Source organism: Thermothielavioides terrestris, chromosome 5 (assembly GCF_000226115.1).
Source record: "Thermothielavioides terrestris NRRL 8126 chromosome 5, complete sequence".
Taxonomy (NCBI): domain Eukaryota; kingdom Fungi; phylum Ascomycota; class Sordariomycetes; order Sordariales; family Chaetomiaceae; genus Thermothielavioides; species Thermothielavioides terrestris.
Genome location: NC_016461.1, coordinates 258,406 through 278,235, shown reverse-complemented (window position 1 = coordinate 278,235; position 19,830 = coordinate 258,406). Strand labels below are relative to the sequence as shown.

The 19,830-nt window shown below is 51.8% G+C and overlaps 5 protein-coding genes across 5 annotated transcripts; 4 read left to right on the top strand and 1 right to left on the bottom strand.

Annotated features, from left to right (window-relative positions):
- Positions 1-6: 6 nt before the first annotated feature.
- On the bottom strand, positions 7-3,375 carry THITE_2120630 (uncharacterized protein). The gene has a single exon (XM_003656161.1). It carries the CDS (start codon positions 3,104-3,106, stop codon positions 296-298), a length of 2,811 nt encoding a protein of 936 aa, XP_003656209.1. The 5' UTR covers positions 3,107-3,375; the 3' UTR covers positions 7-295.
- A 98-nt stretch (positions 3,376-3,473) lies between these two features.
- THITE_2120628 (40S ribosomal protein S21) lies at positions 3,474-4,450 on the top strand. Its single transcript, XM_003656160.1, has 3 exons — positions 3,474-3,633; positions 3,706-3,970; positions 4,031-4,450. The coding sequence occupies exons 1-2, from the start codon at positions 3,602-3,604 to the stop codon at positions 3,935-3,937; spliced, it is 264 nt and encodes an 87-aa protein (XP_003656208.1). The 5' UTR covers positions 3,474-3,601; the 3' UTR covers positions 3,938-3,970; positions 4,031-4,450.
- A 1,837-nt stretch (positions 4,451-6,287) lies between these two features.
- Positions 6,288-7,317, top strand: THITE_44575 (uncharacterized protein; the record flags this gene model as incomplete). The annotated part of the gene is made up of 3 exons (XM_003656159.1): positions 6,288-6,364; positions 6,436-6,555; positions 6,615-7,317. The coding sequence occupies 3 exons, from the start codon at positions 6,288-6,290 to the stop codon at positions 7,315-7,317; spliced, it is 900 nt and encodes a 299-aa protein (XP_003656207.1).
- Positions 7,318-8,297: 980 nt separating this feature from the next.
- On the top strand, positions 8,298-9,523 carry THITE_123229 (uncharacterized protein; the record flags this gene model as incomplete). Its single annotated transcript, XM_003656158.1, has 3 exons — positions 8,298-8,405; positions 8,482-9,179; positions 9,397-9,523. The coding sequence occupies 3 exons, from the start codon at positions 8,298-8,300 to the stop codon at positions 9,521-9,523; spliced, it is 933 nt and encodes a 310-aa protein (XP_003656206.1).
- A 1,758-nt stretch (positions 9,524-11,281) lies between these two features.
- On the top strand, positions 11,282-13,470 carry THITE_2120626 (uncharacterized protein). The gene is made up of 2 exons (XM_003656157.1): positions 11,282-12,771; positions 12,843-13,470. The coding sequence occupies exons 1-2, from the start codon at positions 11,440-11,442 to the stop codon at positions 13,116-13,118; spliced, it is 1,608 nt and encodes a 535-aa protein (XP_003656205.1). The 5' UTR covers positions 11,282-11,439; the 3' UTR covers positions 13,119-13,470.
- Positions 13,471-19,830: the final 6,360 nt, after the last annotated feature.

The window sequence follows — 19,830 nt, the reverse complement described above, 5'->3', positions numbered from 1 at the left end:
GGAGCTGAACCGAGGCACGCGGTGCGACTCCCCGCATCCGCCCCACTCAGCGCCGAACTGGGGAAATAAGGGGCCCCGCAACGGAGCCCAGAACCGACGCAGTGTCATGAAACAATGCATGTCTTCGTTGCTGGTGGTAGAAAAGGAGCCGTACAGTACATATAAACCAAAGTGCTGGCTAATGCCGATCGTGGCACGCAGTACCTAAGCGCGGCAGGAATCCAACCCCTGTCAGCCCTGCCAAGCAGTCATGCTCCAGCCCAACCCGTCCCATTTCATTGGCAGCCCACGACCCTCAAAACCGCTTCCTCTCCTTCCCATTCAAGCTCACTCTCCACAGGCAACACACGCTCTTGCTCTCGCACCACTTCTTCACATCCCCGGGGGCCACCTCCCCGTCGTACCCCACCCGGTCGAGCTGGCCCGAGTTGAGCCAGGCGGTCAGATCCTCCAGGATGATCGGGTCGTACATCAGCATCTTCTCGTGCCACGACGGGTTCGCCGGGTCCTTCGCCCGCGGCGCCGTGACCACCGCCTGCGTGATGTACCGGAAGAGCGACACCTGCTGGTCCGTCGGGCTGGCCACGAGCGAGGTCTCGGTGTCCTCCGTGACCGAGAGGTCCACTGCTGGCGGGGAAAAGACGTCGTCTTGCTTGTCCGGGGAGGTGATGGGGGAGGAGGCGAAGGGGTCGTCCGAGTCGGAGTCGGACTCGGAGTCCGCGATCTCAACCACTTCTTTCGCGGGCGCTTTACGGCGCTTCGGTGTGGCCGGGGCCGGTGCGGCTGGCTTTGGTGGCGACTTGGACCGTTTCGGAGACGCAGGCGCTTTCGCCTTGGACTGATTCGCCGCAGCTGCAGCGGTGGCCTTTTTGGGCCTCCCCCGAGGTCGCTTTTCGGCTTGCGGTGCCTCGACCTCGCTCTCGGTTACCGAGGAAGACTTCTTCCTCCCCCGCTTGGTGGGAGCCGGTGCTTCGGCAACATCCGAGGTTGACATCGCAGAGTTCTTCCTTGGTCGGCCTCTGGTCCGGGATGGGGAGGCAGTTTGCTTCGTGGATGACGTAGACATAGGAGCCTGAGCCGACCGACTTGCAAGGCCCCGCGTGTGCTGGCTCGACCAACACTGCTCCAAAAGCGCGATCATGGCCGTCCGTTTCTTGACTGGTTTGAAGCCATACGAAGCGACTTCCTTGGCGAGCCGGGCGTCCGTGTATAGCTCGAAGTTTGGCTTTGGCTGTGGTTCCAGTTCCTCTTGCCCCAGACTTTTAGGCTGAGACAGCAGAAACTGGTGCTGTTCCTGGTTACTCGGCGGCGGTTCGAAGTCGGCCTCACGCGGAGCGCTCGGCGGGTGCTTTTGTCCGTGGTCCGAAGACTTGTCGCCCTCAGACGCTGTGCTAATTCGAGCACCTGCGGGTGCCACTGAAGGGGAGGATGACCGGACGTGGAGGAACGGAGGAGAGGCGCTGAGGTCCAAGGAGGTGTCAGATGAGCCGATCTCAATGCAAGTCTCCTTGGTTGACGGTCCTTGGGCTGCTGCTTTGTGGCTTGGGGATGGCGCCTGTGGCAGGGAATAGTCGCGCGGCAAGGGTGAAGAGCCCGTCAGGTCAAGAACCTCCAGGTCGATGAGGTCGCCATCCTCGCCTCTGGCACCGGCAGCCCAGAGGCCAGATCCAGGCTTCCTTCGCAAGGCGAGTCTGCCTTTCACAGGACTGGAATCAGCGAATGGGTCGCTGTCGGCTTGGTTCGACACCATCATGGCCTCGTGCAGGGCGCGGAGGAGCTCGGGATCATCCTCGGCGGCCAACTGGCTCGCAGTCCCAAATACGAAGTCCTGCCTAGCGACCTGCCGCATGGCGCTCGCTGGCGACAGAAGTAATGGCCTGCGCTTTTCTTCTCTCGTCTTGGCCGGCTTTGGTTTCGGTTTCGCTGGGCGTCTTCCCATTTTTGCCGTCTTTGCCTCACTCTTAGCAGCCGCCGCTGTCTCCCCGTCTGTGACGTCAAGGTAGCCAAGGAGGGTGTCCTGTTTGGGTTTGTCGGACAGGACTGTGTGCTCATCTGGTTGACGATAGGCTGCCGTGGCCAGCTCGGTGATAGTCCGTGGCTTCTTCTTCGCCGCTTTAGGCTTGCTGGGGGAGACCTCGGGAGTTTCCGGTCTGTTCCCGCCAGTGGTGACCATCTCAATGAGCTTTCGCTTTCCGAGGACATCGGTTGTCGCCCCCGTAGAATCATCTTCCTCAGTAAGTATAGCGGTTTCGGATGGCCGACCATACGTGTCCTGGAGATTCTTGAACACGTTCACCCGAACGGGACTGGCAGAGGACGGGAGCTCTTTGGCCGCAGGGGTATCCACAACACGAGGCGTAGAGAGACTTTCGCGAGGGGGCGTCCAGTCCAACCTCCGCTTCATTGCTGGTTCGAGAATCACCACCTCATCTTCTATCGGATCAGCCATGAGTTTAGGTACCGCTTCCGGCGCTGAGATTTGAGGAGCAAAATGCCTGCTGACAGTCTCTGCCTTGCGTTTGGGCTGCCCGCATTCTGCCCGGGGCTTGGTGACCTTCCCCTGCGGCAGCGTGGATTGCGCCAACACCGCCGAGTCCTTCTTCGACCTAGGCTTCCTTCCGGACTTTTTGGGAAGGTTAGTCTCTGCAGCCGAGACTTCGGTCAGGGCGCCCTTCCTGGTATTTTGACATCGCGATTGTTCCGTCTTCTTCGTTACCCTTTTTGCGCCTGCTGGTTTCGATCCCGCCTCCATTCTTAACCCAGCGTCCACGGCCGCCACGGCAGGCTCAAATGATACTTCCGCCGCAGTATCGACCATTGGTTTCGCTGGCGCCGCGCTCCGGAGCGCGTTGGGGTCCGACGACACGTTAATATGTTCATTGGAAACACGTGGTGACTGCCAAACTTGAGCTGCGCTTGTGAAGCCCGCAGGCGCATCCCGGGGGATTGGCGCGCCATTGCTGCCACTGCGCAACGCCGGTTTCTTGGTCGGAAGGAGGTCGCAAATTGAGGGGAACTCAGGCGACGACGAAATAACAAGGAGGGATTCTCGAGGCTGCATCCGAGATAGAGAAGAAGAACAAGGGCGCGGGCCAGCGGCGGCCATCCTCGATCTGCCCAGCAGAGAGAAGAACCCAATGCGCCCCGCGCGAGCGAGTCGTGCGCCAAGAACCCTAGGTGGCGGCAGCTTTGTGGTGGAATCTGAAATCAGGGTCGTCACCGTGTAGGGGTGTCGAGGTTTGTCGCGCGACTCAGTCGTCGAAAGCTCATGTTCGAGGACCGGTTAACGTGGCCCAGGCATTGTCAACAAATCGAGGCAGCAACAGGGACGGTCGGGGTTGTTTGGGTTCGCGAGCGGGCCCCGGTCGCCGAGCGCGAACGTCTCGCGCCATCAGCTGACTGGCCCAGCGGCTTCCGCCCCACATTAACGCAGGAGTGGGGCTCCTATGGCCCGTGCGTTTGCGCAGCCCACAGCGCCCACCAAATCAACAAAACTGAATCGAAATTCCAGCTCGGCCCTGAAATTTTGCAGTCCTGCTCTCCGGCACCGCACCGCACTCTCGAACCCGTCATTCCGCAGCGCGCATAACAAGTCGCAAACATGGAGAACGACCGTGGCGAGATCGTCGACCTGTAAGCCCGCTTTTCCCGACGACAATCCCTCGAACCCAGCCCGCAGTCCTTGCTGACACGAAACGCTCCCAGTTACGTCCCCCGCAAGTGCTCTGCGACGGGCCGGATCATCAAGGCCAAGGACCACGGCTCCTGCCAGATCACCATCGCCAAGGTCGACGAGAACGGCCGGGCCATCCAGGGCGAGAACATCATCTACGCTCTGTCCGGCTTCGTCCGCGCGATGGGCGAGAGCGACGATGCGCTGAACAGGCTCGCCCAGCGGGACGGCCTCCTCAAGAACGTCTGGAGCGCCCAGCGGTAGATTGCGACGGCTAGCATTTTGCAGCGGATGACGGTGGGTTCTGGCTGCTTTTTACCGGCGCTTGTTGGCCGCAGCCGGGCTGACTCGAACCAGATGTGCGTTTCAACGACCGGCGCCTCGACATGATTTAGACGAATGGCAGCGGTGGGAACGACGGCTGGGTACGGGATCTGGAACCTCTTTTCGGAGATGCATCTTTGCCGATTACTCGATGGCGTCAACGGACATTGTCTCTCGGAACGAAATACACTGGCATCGTGATCACGGTTCTCGCTCCCTCGGTTGCCCCGGCTGCCCGCGATCTTCGCTCCGTGACTTTGTCCGGCTAGCAATGTCTCCCCCGATCCATGCTCAATATTTGGGGAGGTTGGGGCTACTCTGATAGTCCCCGTGCCGTAGATCAAGTCCAGGCCTCGAAAAAGCCGTGACGAAGAAGTGGCACGTCGTGGTACAGATACGGGTCTGACACGTTCTCCTCTCAACCAGCAGCCTCTTGAATCCTTTGTGCGAGTACCGAGATTATGCGTTGGCCATACCTATTCGGTTTTCCTATCGTGTTGCGTCTCCAAGCCCAGTTCGTCCCATTTCTTTCTCAGCGTGAGCCTACCGTTGCTTCGAGTGCAGCAGTCGTAGAGTTCTGCGAAGGCGAGACCTGTTGAGCGACATGGTCGATGTCGTTCGCAGCCGCCAATGTAGGCGAATGGCCCGTCAATGTGGCAGGCCTTGACCAGGGGCCTCTCTCCGTTAACAGATTTTGGATGATCTGGATATCCCCAATTTCCTCGCGAGCTCGTTAGCAAAGTGGTCTTCAATACTAGAGAGCGCTACTAAGCCCAAGCCTCTGATCCGGCATCTACCATAAGCTTGGAATGAGTGACCCGTCATGCGGTTAGATGGTGGACAAGAAGATTCGTGGCTCGGGCAGGATAGTGCTTTACAATACTGAGGGTTCCAATTGACAGGGAATGGCCTTTGCAAAGGCGTCGCAGACCACTGTGATCCTCGGAGCTCAGGTACCCAATATATCTGAAAAACTCACCCGCCAGGAAGTGTGGCAGGCAGCAGTCATCACCGACTCATTGGACTGGTTGGTCTCAAGGCTAGTTGGCGAGTCCGTGGGGTTACCTCCTTACTTGCATTGGGCCAATTCTCAGTTCCTCTTCCCCCTTCTCTCATCTTGAAAGGCGCAGTTCTTAGCACGAAGACTCATCACACATTTCATTTCCTCCTCAGGCGAGGCTCTCCAACTTTTCCCGCTCCTGCGATTACTGGTATTTCAGGGGTTCTGCCATGCATCCTTGACCATCCACTTTTGGCAACTCCGATCGCTTCACGCACCTTCGCTGGGGTCAGAAGCGACCATGAGCACCCACCTCCTTCCATTTTTCTTGCTGCTCAGGAGAAAAAAGGCGAGTTTCAAGTTTAAGGACTCGGATGCCGCGGCTGACTGCGAGCGGTTCAGATTTAAGCCCTTCACGATCAAGAAGCAACCCGGGCTTTCCACCAAGAGAGAGCGCGAGCCTGGTCTGGCCTCCCCGCCCATGGGACAGTCTACGGTGAGCAAGAAGGAAAAGCCTGGCATGTGGCATACCAGACCTGAAATCGCTCGAAGCCGTGCGTTGCTTCCCTTCTCGCTGACCGCGCTCAGCCCCCGATTCTCGCCAGCATCCCTGAGCGCCAGCGACACCGCCGAGCTTGCAGATCAATGCCCTTTCTGGTCTCTGTAGTGCAACATTGCTGCTGACTTGAAGGGCGACTGCCGTGCACGTTGGAGTAAGATAGTTGGAGTCGGGATACCTGAGTTGCTGAGGTCAACTACCGGGTGGCTGCCTGATAACGGTTGTGGCTTATGTGCCCATTCCGGAGGGATCTTCTCTTTGCTTCTCGACGCAGAAAGCTCGCGTTGGCTGATTGATATTCAGGGGATTTGGGTTGATTCAGGGTGACGGACGGGCCCGGATGGCTCAATTCATCTGACTCAATTCGTCCAGTCTCAATCTGCGGAGCTGGCAACCTCGAATCCAAACATCTTGAAGGCGTTCGAACCGTATACCCAGACAACAATCAGACACTATCAAGAAGACCGCCCGCCAAGTGGATTACCATGTAGAAACAGCTTTGCTGTGTGATACCCTGCAAGGTGGTTGATTGACGTCATAATTCGAGGATGCGGTTGAGAACGACTGCGTCACCATACATCCCCTTGTCTTCCTGAGCTTTAAGAAGACTATTGGGTTCCTCATTTCACTTGGCTATTGAGCCATCGTTTGTACTCGTCCACCCTCCGTTCACAATCCCTCAAGTACCTACGCTCTCCCGCATTTCGTTTCAGTCAACAACGTCGCCCACCATGTCCGAGTCCCACGTCAGCAAAGGGGGCAAGTTTGAGCCGACGCCCCAGAAGGCACAGGCCCAGGATCTGCCTGGGTGAGACACGACTCAGTCGCGAAAGTGCGAATTGGATTCTTACTGATTGTGAATGCCTTCTGTCCGTCCAGCCTCGAGAAGAAGATGGAGCCCCCGAGCGAGGCTACCAAGCTCGAGGGCGCCGGCCAGGCCTACGAATACGCGGCCGCGGGCAAACTGAAGGGTTGCAAGGCCTTGATCACTGGCGGCGAGTGCGTTACGCACCACAAGTCACCGAGCTCATTTGTACAGGAGCTGACGCGAAACGCAGCTCCGGCATTGGACGCGCCGTCGCCGTGCTCTTCGCGCGTGAGGGCGCCGACGTCAGCATCGTCTACCTGCCCGAGGAGCAGCCGGATGCGGAGGATACCAAGAAGATGGTGGAGAAGGAGGGCAGGAGGTGCCTGCTGATCCCGGGCGACCTGATGGACTACGACAAGTGCCGGGCGGCGGTGCAGGAGCACGTCGACGCGTTCGGCGTGATCCACGTGCTGGTCAACAACGCGTCCAAGCAGATCATGTGCGGCGACTTCGCCGAGATCGACCTCGCCGCCGTCGAGAGCACCTTCCGCAGCAACATCCTGCAGATGTTCGCCGTGACCAAGTACGCGCTGCCGCACATGCGCAAGGGCGGCAGCATCATCAACACCACCTCGACCGTCGCCTTCCGCGGCACCGGCTCCATGGTCGACTACGCCGCCACCAAGGGCGCCATCGTCTCCTTCACCCGCTCGCTCGCCAAGAACCTGATGCCCAAGGGCATCCGCGTCAACGCCGTCGCCCCGGGCCCCGTCCACACGCCGCTGCAGCCGGCCTCGCGCCCCGCCGAGCAGATGGAGTCCTTCGGCGAGAAGTCGGGCATCGGCCGCGTCGGCCAGCCCAGCGATATCGCGCCCAGCTTCGTGTTCCTCGCCAGCAAGGACTCGGAGCTGTACTACGGCCAGGTGCTGCATGCTTATCCGCTGGGCGATTAAGCGCAGGGGGAGGGGGGTTGGTTTGCCAGTGAGGATATTGATCGCTGACGTTGACAACTCCAGCAACAGATGATTGCTTGTTGTCGATGACAGGTTCTCATGATCGTTCTTCTCATTCTATCTTAATCAATTCTTTGGGACTGCGTGAAATTTCATAACAACTCATTCCACAGCCTTCTTCTCCTCAAATTCCAGTTCATGCCGTTCTGTATGCACACCAGTTCTCCATGTGAACAGAAGACAACATCACCATCGCAAGTCTCTGCAGGCGACACCACCAAGTGGCTTGGAAGACAATCGTTGGGGACACAAGTACAGTATTCGAAAACGGACGCTTTGATTCGTAGGCGAGTTGCAGGAGGTCCCGGGGCTTCATGTCAACCCCGCCATAGGGCGACAATGCTGTTCTTTCTTTTGTGCCTCCCTCTCCCTCCCTGTCCGAGCTCCCCGCTTCTTCCTCCTGCGACAAGAATTCCGGATCGAGCATTGTGTACTGAGTACCCACCGCGTCTTCGATCTCCATCTCCAACTTACCTTGACCTCGCTACCTACCTTGGATCATGATCATGGACTCGATGGACTTGGATGACATCTCCCTCGACCCGGCACTTCTCGCAGGTGCGCACAATGTGATAAATTCCGCGCTGCGTTGTTTCCGACCGCAAGTGGCGGACTCAAGACTAAAGCTTAACGCCAGCCCTCCCCACCGGATGCGAGATCCTCAGCATTGTTCGACATGGCAACACAAATGTACAATTTTCTTTTCCAACCTGGCCTCCCTGTGCGGGAAGGACCTGAACCTTGTCTGCTTTGGGTCTGCGCGAGTGGCCGGACACCACGTACAAGCAAGGGGGTCGCCCTTGTGTGCCCCTGAAGTTCTCGTCACACTTCAAACGACAGATGTCACCAAACTGTCATGTTGGCCCCATGCTCAGCGAACAAGAAAAGCTCTCTTGAGCAATTCTTCACTTCTTGGAGACATGGGACAGACACACGGTGCGCTAACCCTTACCTTGCCGATTCAGTGGTCGACCGGATTGCGGATCGATGTGGCCGTGGGGGATGAGGAGAAGAGTTTTTTCGCCAAAGTGAGCTGAAACGCTCTTTCTACCTGGCGCCTACATTATCATTTGCCCGTGATCTCTAACTTAATGCTTCCACAAGCTGATCGAGCGCGAAGAGTTCGTGGGCATGGCCGAGGCGGAATACGAGGGACAGAAGGCGATATCGGCGGTAATCCCGGAGCATGCAGTTGAGCCCATCGCGTGGGGATACTACGAGGGAGACCGGACCAAGGCGTGGTTTCTCACCCATTTTCGGAATCTTGTGCCCCGCCCGCCGCCTCTGTCGTCCTTTTTGCCCGTTGTCAAGAAGTTGCATCAGGAGTCCGTGTCGCCGACGGGCAAATTCGGCTTCCACGTCACGCCTTTCTACGGCCCGCCTCCCATGATTGTCAGCTGGACCGACAATTGGGAGAAATTCTGGACCCGCGAATTCCGGTCTGGGCTCGAATACGTCCAACGCATGCGCGGTGAAGACCCGGAGTTGGCAGAGATTGCCGAAGAATTCATCGACAAAGTCGTTCCCAGGCTCCTGCGGCCGCTACAGACGGGCGGCCGTAACATCAAGCCAAGCCTCTGCCACGGTGACCTCTGGGACGGAAACATCCAGATTGACTGGGACACCAAGAAACCCATGGTGTTTGACCCGTGCCCATTCTACGGCCACTGCGAGATGGACCTTCAGTGCATGCGCAGCCCCCGGTACGTTGTTGGCTTAGATTTCGTGAAAGAGTACAGCAAGGGTGTGGGCAAGTCAGAGCCTATCGAGGACTTTGATGACCGAAATGCATTGTATGCCATGTAAGGATCCCTCACATAAGGGTGCCTAAGACTGACCTTAGACTTCGTCTCGGGCTGACCATGTTGCTGCAGACGCAACGACATCATGACGGCGGGCATGTGGCCTCAATGGGCTCACTTGATAGAAAAGTAAGTGCATATTTGCATGACTCGCAAGCAATAGTTTGAGCGAAGAGGCTAATTTCGCCATGTCCGCTAACCATTCTGGGCGACACAGAGCGAAGGAGGAAATGCTCAGGCTCCTTGACAAGCATCCCAACGGGCTGGCTGGGTTCAAAGGCGACTTGACTCCGACCGTCACAACCAAGGCGGATCATGTTGCGGTCATTGAAGCCAAGCTCTGACGAGTGGACGTAACTGCCGGCTGGGTCATGAAGCTTGTGGAATTCAGCTCAAGTTTGCGCTTCGGACATTCAATGATAGCCCTTTTCAAGCAGCAATCAGTTGTGCCAACCGACGATTTTACCAGCGATATAGCTAGAGTGCTTTAACATTATAAATGACCGACAGGGCGATCAATTGTTACTGAAGAGTTCCTTAAAGGCGTTGAACTCAATATCCTGGCCTTCTACGATGGAAAAACGTGTAAGTCGCTGCCGGCTGGTCAGGATCCCAAACGGATTTTTGACGGCAACAAAGGACCGAACACCGGAGGCATGGGCATTTACGCGCCGTTGAAGGCATGCTCTCCACGGGAGTCCTGATGACGGCAAATGGTCCCTGAAGCCTCGAGTACAACGCCCGGTTCAGAGACCCTGAGACACAAAGCAAGATGATGCTCCTGGCGCCTGGTTGTGACCTTGCTGTACGGAATAGTTTTTCTTGCTTGGGAATAAAGAAAGTTGACCAGGTGTCTGTTCCGACTCTCCCCGAGTTGGCATGCAGCGATGTCGGGGGCGGCAGGCGGATACCTGTCAGACCGGGCACTGAGCTAAAAAGTCCGGGGCCCCAATTTTTGTTCTTGGGACCCCTGGAGCTCAGGGCCCATACACAGTAATCCAACAGACCCCTCGGCTTTGCCAACCGTTTTTGGTTAGGAGAGCTACTTGAACTCTGGAGACGTTTTGTTGCCCAGAGGCCTAGACACTTATTTCCGAAGGTCGTGCTTTGATTAACTAAGGAACCTATGATTAACTAGTTGTCAGACCATTGAGCTAAAAAATCTAGAGCCACATTTTTTATTATCAGGACTCTTGTGGCTCAAGGCTGTTCTTATCCTCGGCTTGATACCATTACGCTAGCGCCATCCTCCAACAAGGCAAGTTCTTCCTCCGTTCTCCCGTGGTCTCATGTTGGCGGTCCAGTCTAATACTATCTCGAGAAGTGCAAATATTCCATGCTGGGACTGAAAGAGAAGAGGGAACTGGCGAGCTCAAAACGGCCGGCAGTCGCGTCCTCTGCGTCGCAGCATACCGGTCGAGCCCTGAGGAAGGAGTTGCTCTGGTATACGAAGGAGTGAAGAGCGTCCGGTTTGAGGGCATGTTTTATGAGAGGGATATTCTTCATGTTCTGACGCAATTTGCAACGTTCAATGAGCTCGCTGACAACCCCAATTCGTGTCGGGTTCTTCGTCTCCATTGTTCATTGATGCTATCCTCTTAGAGGGCGTTCTGTTACAAAGTAGTAGTATAACTCGGGCGACTGGAACTAAGGGCGACGTGCAATTGGAGCGAAGCTTCAATGACGTAAGCCTTCCCAGGCACTAGTGGAGTGCCGGTGGCACCACCGGTAAGTTATCGTGGGCTTCCAGGGCATCAGGGGCACAACACAACTGGGGTATCCTGGCTGTGTGGGCAAGGCGATGTCGGCATCGCCGAGCTTCGCTTTCACACTGACTGGAGGTGGGCACAGTCAACGGCCTCGCAGCGACCGTCATTGACCTCTTGACTGCGTTGTCCCACAACGCTAGATAAGCATTAGTGTAAGCATTAGTTGCTGCACGGTAGTTAACGTTATCTGGCTCACGCTAGTGGCCAGCTTCCCTTTTGAGAAGCCGCGAGTCCGTGACGTCGCACGGAGAACTGTAACCCCTGAATGCCCCCAGGCCCGATTACAAGTACCTGATTCCAGGTTCTCCGCAGCAAGCCGCTGTGGAGTAGCTGAGCACTTCGGGTGACACCGCGGCTCTGCCTCCATCCTCCGACAGCAGACGCCCGCCCATCACCCCTCACCGCTCACTCTTCAGGAACACGGTGGACAACGAGTTAGGTAGCGAGACGTCCAGAACTGAATCAACGCGCCCCCGGTGACAATCAACGCAATGGAGGAAGGCCAGCACAAAGCAGCGGCAGGCTCGGAAGATGCGGCCGCGCTCGCCCGGCTGGGCGTGAAGCAGGAGCTGGAGCGCAACTTCAGCACCATCTCGATGCTCGGGCTGGCCTTCGCCATCCTCAACAGCTGGACGGCGCTGGCCACGTCGCTGTCGCTCGCGCTGCCCTCGGGCGGCCCCAGCGCCATCATCTGGGGCCTCGTCGTCGCGGGGATCTGCAACCTGTGCCTGGCCGCGTCGCTGGCCGAGTTCCTGTCGGCGTACCCGACCGCGGGCGGCCAGTACCACTGGGCGGCCATCGTCAGCTGGCGCCGCTTCAGCCCGGCCATCAGCTTCGTGACCGGCTGGATCAACGTGGCGGCGTGGGTGTGCCTGACCGCGACGGGCGGCTTGCTCGGCAGCCAGCTGATCATCGGCCTCATGGCGCTGTTCAACCCGAGCTACGAGGCGCAGCCGTGGCAGCAGTTCCTCATCTACATCGCCTACACGCTCGCCGCCTTCGTCATCAACGCGCTGGCCAACCGGCTGTTGGCGCTCTTCACCAAGGCCGCCTTCTTCTGGTCTGTGGCGGGCTTCGTCATCATCAGCATCACGGTGCTGGCCTGTGCCGCGCCCGAGCACCGGTACCAGAGCGGCGCCTTCGTGTACGGCGCCTTCATCAACGAGACCGGCTGGCCCGACGGGCTGGCCTGGCTGCTGGGCCTGCTGCAGGGCGCCTTCGCGCTGACGGGCTTCGACGCGACCGCGCACATGATCGAGGAGATCCCGCGGCCGCAGCACGAGGGCCCGCGCATCATGCTGCTGTGCATCGGCATCGGCATCTTCACCGGCTTCGTCTTCCTCAGCTGCCTGCTGTTCGTGCTGCGCGACATTGACAACACCATCGGCTCGACGGCCGGCCCGCTGCTGCAGATCCTGTACGATGCCACGGGCAACAGCCGCGCCGGCGCCACATGCCTGTACATCTTCCCCATCGTGTGCATGCTGTTCACGACGACCAGCCTCATGACGACGAGCAGCCGGATGAGCTACGCGTTCGCGCGCGACCGCGGCCTGCCGGCCAGCCGCGTGTTCGCGGCCGTCAACCAGACGCTCGGCGTGCCGCTCAACGCGCTCATCTGGACCACCGCCTGGGTCATCATCTTCGGCTGCGTCTTCCTGGGCTCGACCAGCGCCTTCAACGCCATCGTCTCGGCCAGCGTCGTCGCCCTCGGCGTCACCTACGCCATCCCGCCCGCCATCAACTGCCTGCGCGGCCGCCGCATGCTGCCCGCGTCCAGGCCGTTCAAGCTCTCGGAGCCGGTCGGCTGGACGGTCAACCTGGTGAGCAGCACCTACTTTCCGCTACTCCATTCGAAGCGAGAGACAAAAAGAAACTGACCGGCGAGGCACAGATCGGCATCGCGTGGACGGTGCTGACCACGGTCCTGTTCGTCTTCCCGCCCGAGATCCCCACGACGGCGGCGAACATGAACTACTGCATCGTCGCGTTCGGCGTCGTCCTGCTCATCGCCGGCGTGCAGTGGATCGTGGACGGGAGGAAGAACTTCACGGGCCCCAAGGTGGACATCGACGGGCTGGTGCACGGCGCCGTCGAGGCCATCACGGTCGGCGAAGGCGACGTTGTCGAGGTCGAGCAGTCGGAAAAGCGTGAAGAGAGCTCCAGTTGAGTCTCACCGGGTGACCAGTTAGGGGCAATCTGTGTGTGAGAAACGCAGCCCGCTTCGATCCGTCATGTGATCGGGGCGTACTTGGGCGGGCAAAGAGAAGGTAGTGTTGAAATGTAATGAATATGTTGTGTCGTGTTGATTGGGTTTTCCCTCCTTGCACTTCGTTAGCCATCTTCAGGGGCCGTCGAGGACCGGCAGATCTAAGGATACATCGCGATTTTGCCCTGCCGGCAACCGCCTCTTCGGCAGGCATATCAAAATGCCCATCGTAGCGCTCCTGACCTGATCCAGGTCATGTAAATATCTCAAACAGGATACACGGCAGGGCCGCGGAAAACAAGGGTCGGCTGCTGAACAACACGATCAACTGGAAACCTGACGGCGGCGGCGGAGGCACCGTCGCCGGCGCTGCGGCTGCCGAGCCTGCAGTTTGGCGATTTCCAGCTGGACAATAACCTCGCGATCCAGACCAAGGTGCTGGTCACCACGTTATCAACGCTTCGACGCTTGCAGGGGACGGCGAGGGCCAGCTGCCATTCATGAGAAATCCCGTGGCGGTGTCGTTGTGCGAGAGTACAAGACCCTTGACTGTGCTGCGCCACAGTAAGTGGTGAAGCGAAGCTTGGCAGGGCCGGGGCCGGAGCCGGAGCCTTGCCGCCACCGCTGCCTACCGTAGCCGACGACCGCCCGAGCCAGCTAGCCGCCTATCCGACCGGCCACGCCAGGCAATCCGACCGGCCACGCCGAAGCCTACGACGGCTAACGCCGTCTTAGCTTACGGCGCTAGCTCGGTCGGATTGCTTCTAGCGATAGTACAGTCTAGGCTAGCTTAGCCCGGTCGTTGGTATAGCGGCTTGGCCTACCTACCTACTTACCACTTCCTATCTTATAGTCCAGTGTTTTATACTAAACTAAATAAACTATATATATAGAGCTATAATATAGAGCTATAATATAGAGCTAAAACTATATAGAATAGAGATCTATTTATATAATAGAGCTATTAAATATATAATATATATAGTAGCTTTAAATATAATAGCTATATTGAATATATAGCGGCTTAAAATATAATGTAATATAGTAGCGATAAAGTATAGTTAGGTCGAATACTCTAGGACTTTAAAGAGGCTGCCTAGCTAGCTGTTCTATACTATCTTGTATATCGGTACCTGCTCCTGCTTCTACTAGCGGAAAGCATCCTTATACTTCTATATTAGCTAGCCCTTTATATACTCTAAGTAGCTTAGCCGCTATTAGCACTAGCCGTTCTATGCTATCTTATATATCAGTACCTACTCCCACTCCTATTAGTGGAAGGCATCTTTACACTTCTATACTAGCTAGCCCTTTATATACTCTAGGTAGTCTAGCCACTACTATAGATCTAAGCATTGTAGATATCTTCCTCTACTATTGCCTTTGGGGCTAGCGAGCCTTGCTATAGTATAGCGCTATAGATATCTTCGTTGAAATCTTCCTATATAGGAGGATCAGCCTATATAAGATCTTATAGCTTAATATACTAAGGTAGGCGCTAGGCGATATCCTCGGCTTAGGCAATATAGTTAGCATTGGCTATTACCCTTAGCGCTAAGAGGTTAAATGTAGTATCGAATATAACGCCTTATAAAGACTTAACGTAGCTAACCGCTATATATATAAGCCTAGGCTAAAAATCCTTGTCTAAGATATTAAGCACCGCTTTGTCAAGCGTAGCGCCCTAAGACTTATATACTATAATAGTATATATAATCGTTAGAGGGAACTATATATAGGTATAGGTGGAATAGCTATATAAGAAATTACAGTGGGACTAGAAGATAGGGACTACGTTAGTAAGATTAGGCTAGCCTCTAAAGTAGAGAGGGCTAGTATAACTATTGAACTTAACTAGTATAATAAAAAGGGGCTTAGCTCTTAGGTCAATACTAGTCTTCTATATAAAGTTATAGATTATACCAATAATACTGTTAACAAGGCTAGTACTAGTCTAGATCTTCTCTATTAATATAACTTATATACCTAGTATAAGTAGGATCTTCTTATATAGGTTGTCGGCGTTAGTAGCCTTTACCTCGTTCACCTAGGGCCTAGTGTTGTCGGCAATAGCTAAGTAGTATAGACGGTTTAAGCCCTTAAGATATATAAGGTTGTAGTCATTGATAGCAGAGTTATATAGATAGATCTAAAGGGCGTTATTAAAGCTCGCTACCTCTTATATCGATAGAGCCGACTAAATATAGGTCGAGAGCAAATGCTATTACTATATAGTTGGGTTATTGTACTATAGACCCTCGAGTATATCCTAGAAGCTAGCTTACTTAGCGCCTTACTACCTTATAACTTCCTTAAGCTTAATAGTATAGTCGAATATATAGTAGACATTACGTCTAACCATCTTAATAGCACTAAGGTTAGTCTAGTTAGTATAAAGTAGCCTTTTAGCGATAGGAGGTAGTTAGAAGAAGTCGTTGATCAGCATTATACACTGGCTATTGAATAGCTCGTCGTAGTAGCAAGGCTAGATCTCGCCTATCTAGGAGCTAATCGCTATAAGTAGACGTAAGCCAATTATAGACTTCTTGTCGATAATAAAATATTTGAACTGCTTAAGATTGGTCTATAGGTTGTTCAACTTAGTAGTATTGAGTATATTAATCTCGCCTCTCCTATTGACTAGTAGCTATAGTAGCAAATAGATTGTACTATCATTAATCTTATTCGCTACTACGCCTATAGGAGTAACGTAGACTACTGGGGATAGTTTGCTATAAGCCTATACTAGTTGATTAAGCTAAGTAGAAAGGAGGTAGATAATATATAACTTGCTAGTACTACTATAGCTATCAACCTAAAGAAGAATAGGAGCTAGATCCTCGCTATATAAATACACTTTATAGTAGCTAACGAATATATTAAAGATAATATACTACTTAGTATTGAGGATATCTAGGTCTATATCTAGGAGCTCCTCTATATTGTTATCCTCGCTAGTACGCTAGTTAGCCTTCTTTAGCTTCTAGAACTTAGCTACAGTGTCCTCGAGGTCGGGATACTGCCTAATATATAGCTCCTACGAGTATAGTAGATTGATATCGTAGTTACCAAGGATATCAATGTCCTCTGTCTCTATTAGGCAGTTAGGAAACGTAGCTACAAGCTCCTCCTAGTCGTATAGCTATAGCTCTTTACTTAGTAGCTCCTTAAATTCCTCCTCTAGCTTAGGTACAATAATAGTACTATAGTAGTTATTAGGATACTAGTAAACCTTAAGGCAATAAAGATAAGCCTTGTAGTATATCTCGAAGACTATATTATCTATAGTCTTAAGCTTATTAAGGTTACAATATATATAGTTTAGTATTAGCTTAATATAGTAGAAGTCCTTAAACTAGTCGCTCGCTAGATCTAGCTTATAACAAGGGAAGTAGTTAAGTATATACAGCTTGGCTTAGACAAAGCGCCACTAAGGATATAGGCCCTAGCTCTAGTCGATATTATAGAGGAAGTCGAAGTATATTAGGTCTTCCTATAGCTCAATGCAGCTAAGATACTTCTAATACTATAAACGTACTATTAGAGTCTAATTCTCTAAGTTGATTAGGATAGACACGTATTAACGATCGAATAGGCGATAGTCAACTATCTATATAACATATAAGCCTTCCTAAAGTAGGAGATATATTAGGAGGTATACTACCTCCTAAGTAGACTAGTTCTATTTAGAAATTAGCTTGTTCATTAGCTTAATAGCAAAAGAAACAATAGGGTTATAGCTAGCGAGCTAGGGTATAATCTTATATAATAGCTCTAAGTAGGATTTGCTCTTCGTCTTGCCCTTAGAGTAGTACTTAGCCACGTAGTTAAGTATAGCGTCGACGTTAATACAAAGGCTAATATCTATATTAGCTAGCTAGCTAAGCAAAATAGTACAATTATAGCTATTGAGCTATATATCGTTGTATACGCCGTCAAATATATAGTAGCTAGGATTGAAATTACAGGTAACAATTAGCTCCTTATATTATAAACGAGGGTAATGGAACCGATATACTGGCTAGTCAGAGAGCTAGCCGTTAGGCAACTTATAGCGCTATATATAGTACGCCTTAGTATAGATATACTACTATACTCTATTGATGACCTAGGATAGTATATCGAAGGTAGGCTATTTGTTCTTAAAGAGTATAGCCGTTAGGACGTTAGCCTCGCCTTACGCTATAATACGGCTTAGCTATAGGTTGATAGTGGTGATATAATAGCCCTAGCGTTTGTAAAAGGCTCGTTGGCCCTCCGGGGTCCGTAGCTCTAGCTCTATAGCGTTGGCGCACTAGTATAGGCTATAGTTATAAAAACTGCTATAGGCCTGCTACTTGTAGCAATCCTAGTAGTCGACGATACCGAATTTAAGCGTTAGTATAAGCTTCTAAAATAGGTTATACCGTTAGAAGAAGTAGTATATAGCGATATATAGGTTGTTATAGAGGTTCTCGTATATAATACGTACCCGCTCCTGATCCAAGGCCTGCTTCTACTCGTTGTAGTACGGTATATACTAGGCTAGGCTGTCCTAGTGTAAGTCTACTAGGCTAAACGTAATAAATAACGTAGGTATACTAAGCGTATATATATATATATATTTAGCTAGTGGCTATAGCTAGTCTAGAAAGTACGTATACTATATAGAGTATCTATATACTTAACGATAAAGTTGAGTAAACGTTACGCCTTGGGAGTGTTAGATTCGAACGTAAGGCGTAGCTCTTTAAGGTCTATATAGTTCTAGTTCGTATACTTTATAAAGTAGGAGCTCTTAGCGTTGACGGTACTCTATATTTATATATTAAACGCTATAAACTAGAAGCGAGGGTGCTATATAAAACGGCTATCTTAGTACTATATAGTATACTAGATATAGTTGTTGTATATAATAGACTTTATCTAAGGGAATATAAACTTAGTTTGCCTATAGGGGAAGAGGGTAGAGAACGCCTATAATAGCAATAGCTATAAGCAGTTAAACTCGTTTAACAGTGTCTAGCGGATATCGCCTATTTCAATATATAGCTACAAAGGTAGCTACTTAGGATACTACGACAGTTGTTACAAATGTATCTACTTACGTAACTAGTCTAGGTTCGCCTCCTCCACTACTATATTAGGTATAGCGCCCTCGTCGACGAGGTATAACTCGTCGTTAGCCTCGTCAACTACTTCTTAGATATCCACTAGGTCAATATCTTTAATTAGGAACTTGCTAATAATACTCTCGCCGTTTAGTAGCTAGCTTAGCCGCTCCTCGTTTACAACAATGTTGCAATAGGCAAGGTAATTCGCTACTAAGAACTCTAGCTATACCTAGATATTAGACTATTTAACGTAAAAGTTGTAGTAGAATTGACGGAGAATATATAGCTATTAGTTAAAGTTGGTAGGCTATAGAATAATGATATTAAGCTCTTAGGGAAGACGAGGGAGCTAGCTATAAACCTTGCTAATATCGTAAAGGAAGTTGACAATATAGCTATAATACTTGTACTATTGGCTATAGTATAGGAAGACTTCTATATAAATATATATATAGGCAATCAACTGCTTTTCGATCTATGATAGCTCTAGTAAGCTGTCTAGTACATTGCTAAAATCAAGATTATTCTTAGCTAAGAAGAAGAGTAGCTCCTTAGGGTGCTTCGCTTTATTGTAGGCAATATAGCTAGTATAGACTCTATCCTCGAGCTTTATATCAAACTAGCGCTCTTTATATATAGAGTATTTAAGTATAATATCCTTAGCTAGTTTAGCCTTAAACTTCTAAAGTAGGAGGTGATTTTATATTGTCAATGTATCCGCCTCTAGATCACTATCGAATATAGGATCTAGAACTGGCTTAGACGTAGATATAGGCTTAGGTTTAACTAGCTAGCTCACTAAGACCACTCTCGCTATATATAGGATATAACTATAGTATACTAGGCTATAGTAGTATACTAGTATCCTATAAGCTAGAGTAGACGTAGCTAGAGAGCCACTGCTACTAAATAGATTACTAGATAACAACATCTCTACTAAAGAACTAAGGCTATTTATAGATATTTGCAATGCTTGCCTAAGACCTTTAATATATACTAAATACTATTAGTAGATATCTTACTTATCGCCTTCAATGTCGAAGAAGTCGCTCTATAGCTACGTTATATTATAGCGGAAATAGACCTTATACTATCCTAACGGATCTCGCTACTAGCTAGTATTAGTATAGTAAAAATAGAAGCTAGTAACAGCGTTAACAAGTTGTAGAGGACACGCTATACTATAAGCGTTATAAATAATATAACGATCGTCGTCTAGGGCGCCTATAGCTATAGACAAGGCCAGAGTACTAGCCATTGGAATAGGAGTACTAGCTATCGGAACAGGGGTGCCAGCTATCGAAATAGGAGTACTAAGTATAAGTGGGGTAGGATCTTCGCTATAGGCATAGCGAACTAGCTCTATAAGCAGCGGTGTAGGTAAAGGAGCCTCGCTATAGAGATGGCGAACACGATAATTACACTCAATGATTGTAAGCTAACGGTAGGCTATAGCTATAGTAGGTGAATCCTAGAAAGTTTGACCTCGGCGAAGGAAGCAAGGCGTACACTATATAACAGATATAGCCTATAAGAGAAAGTTCTAAATACGATAGGGCGTCTATAGCTATAGCTATAGC

Coding starts and splice junctions, on each gene's coding strand:
- THITE_2120626 (XM_003656157.1), top strand. CDS start 11,440: ATGGAGGAAGGCCAGCACAAAGCAGCGGCAGGCTCGGAAGATGCGGCC. Junction 12,772..12,842: donor TCGGCTGGACGGTCAACCTG/GTGAGCAGCACC, acceptor GGCGAGGCACAG/ATCGGCATCGCGTGGACGGT.
- THITE_2120628 (XM_003656160.1), top strand. CDS start 3,602: ATGGAGAACGACCGTGGCGAGATCGTCGACCT. Junction 3,634..3,705: donor CGTGGCGAGATCGTCGACCT/GTAAGCCCGCTT, acceptor AAACGCTCCCAG/TTACGTCCCCCGCAAGTGCT.
- THITE_2120630 (XM_003656161.1), bottom strand. CDS start 3,106: ATGGCCGCCGCTGGCCCGCGCCCTTGTTCTTCTTCTCTATCTCGGATG.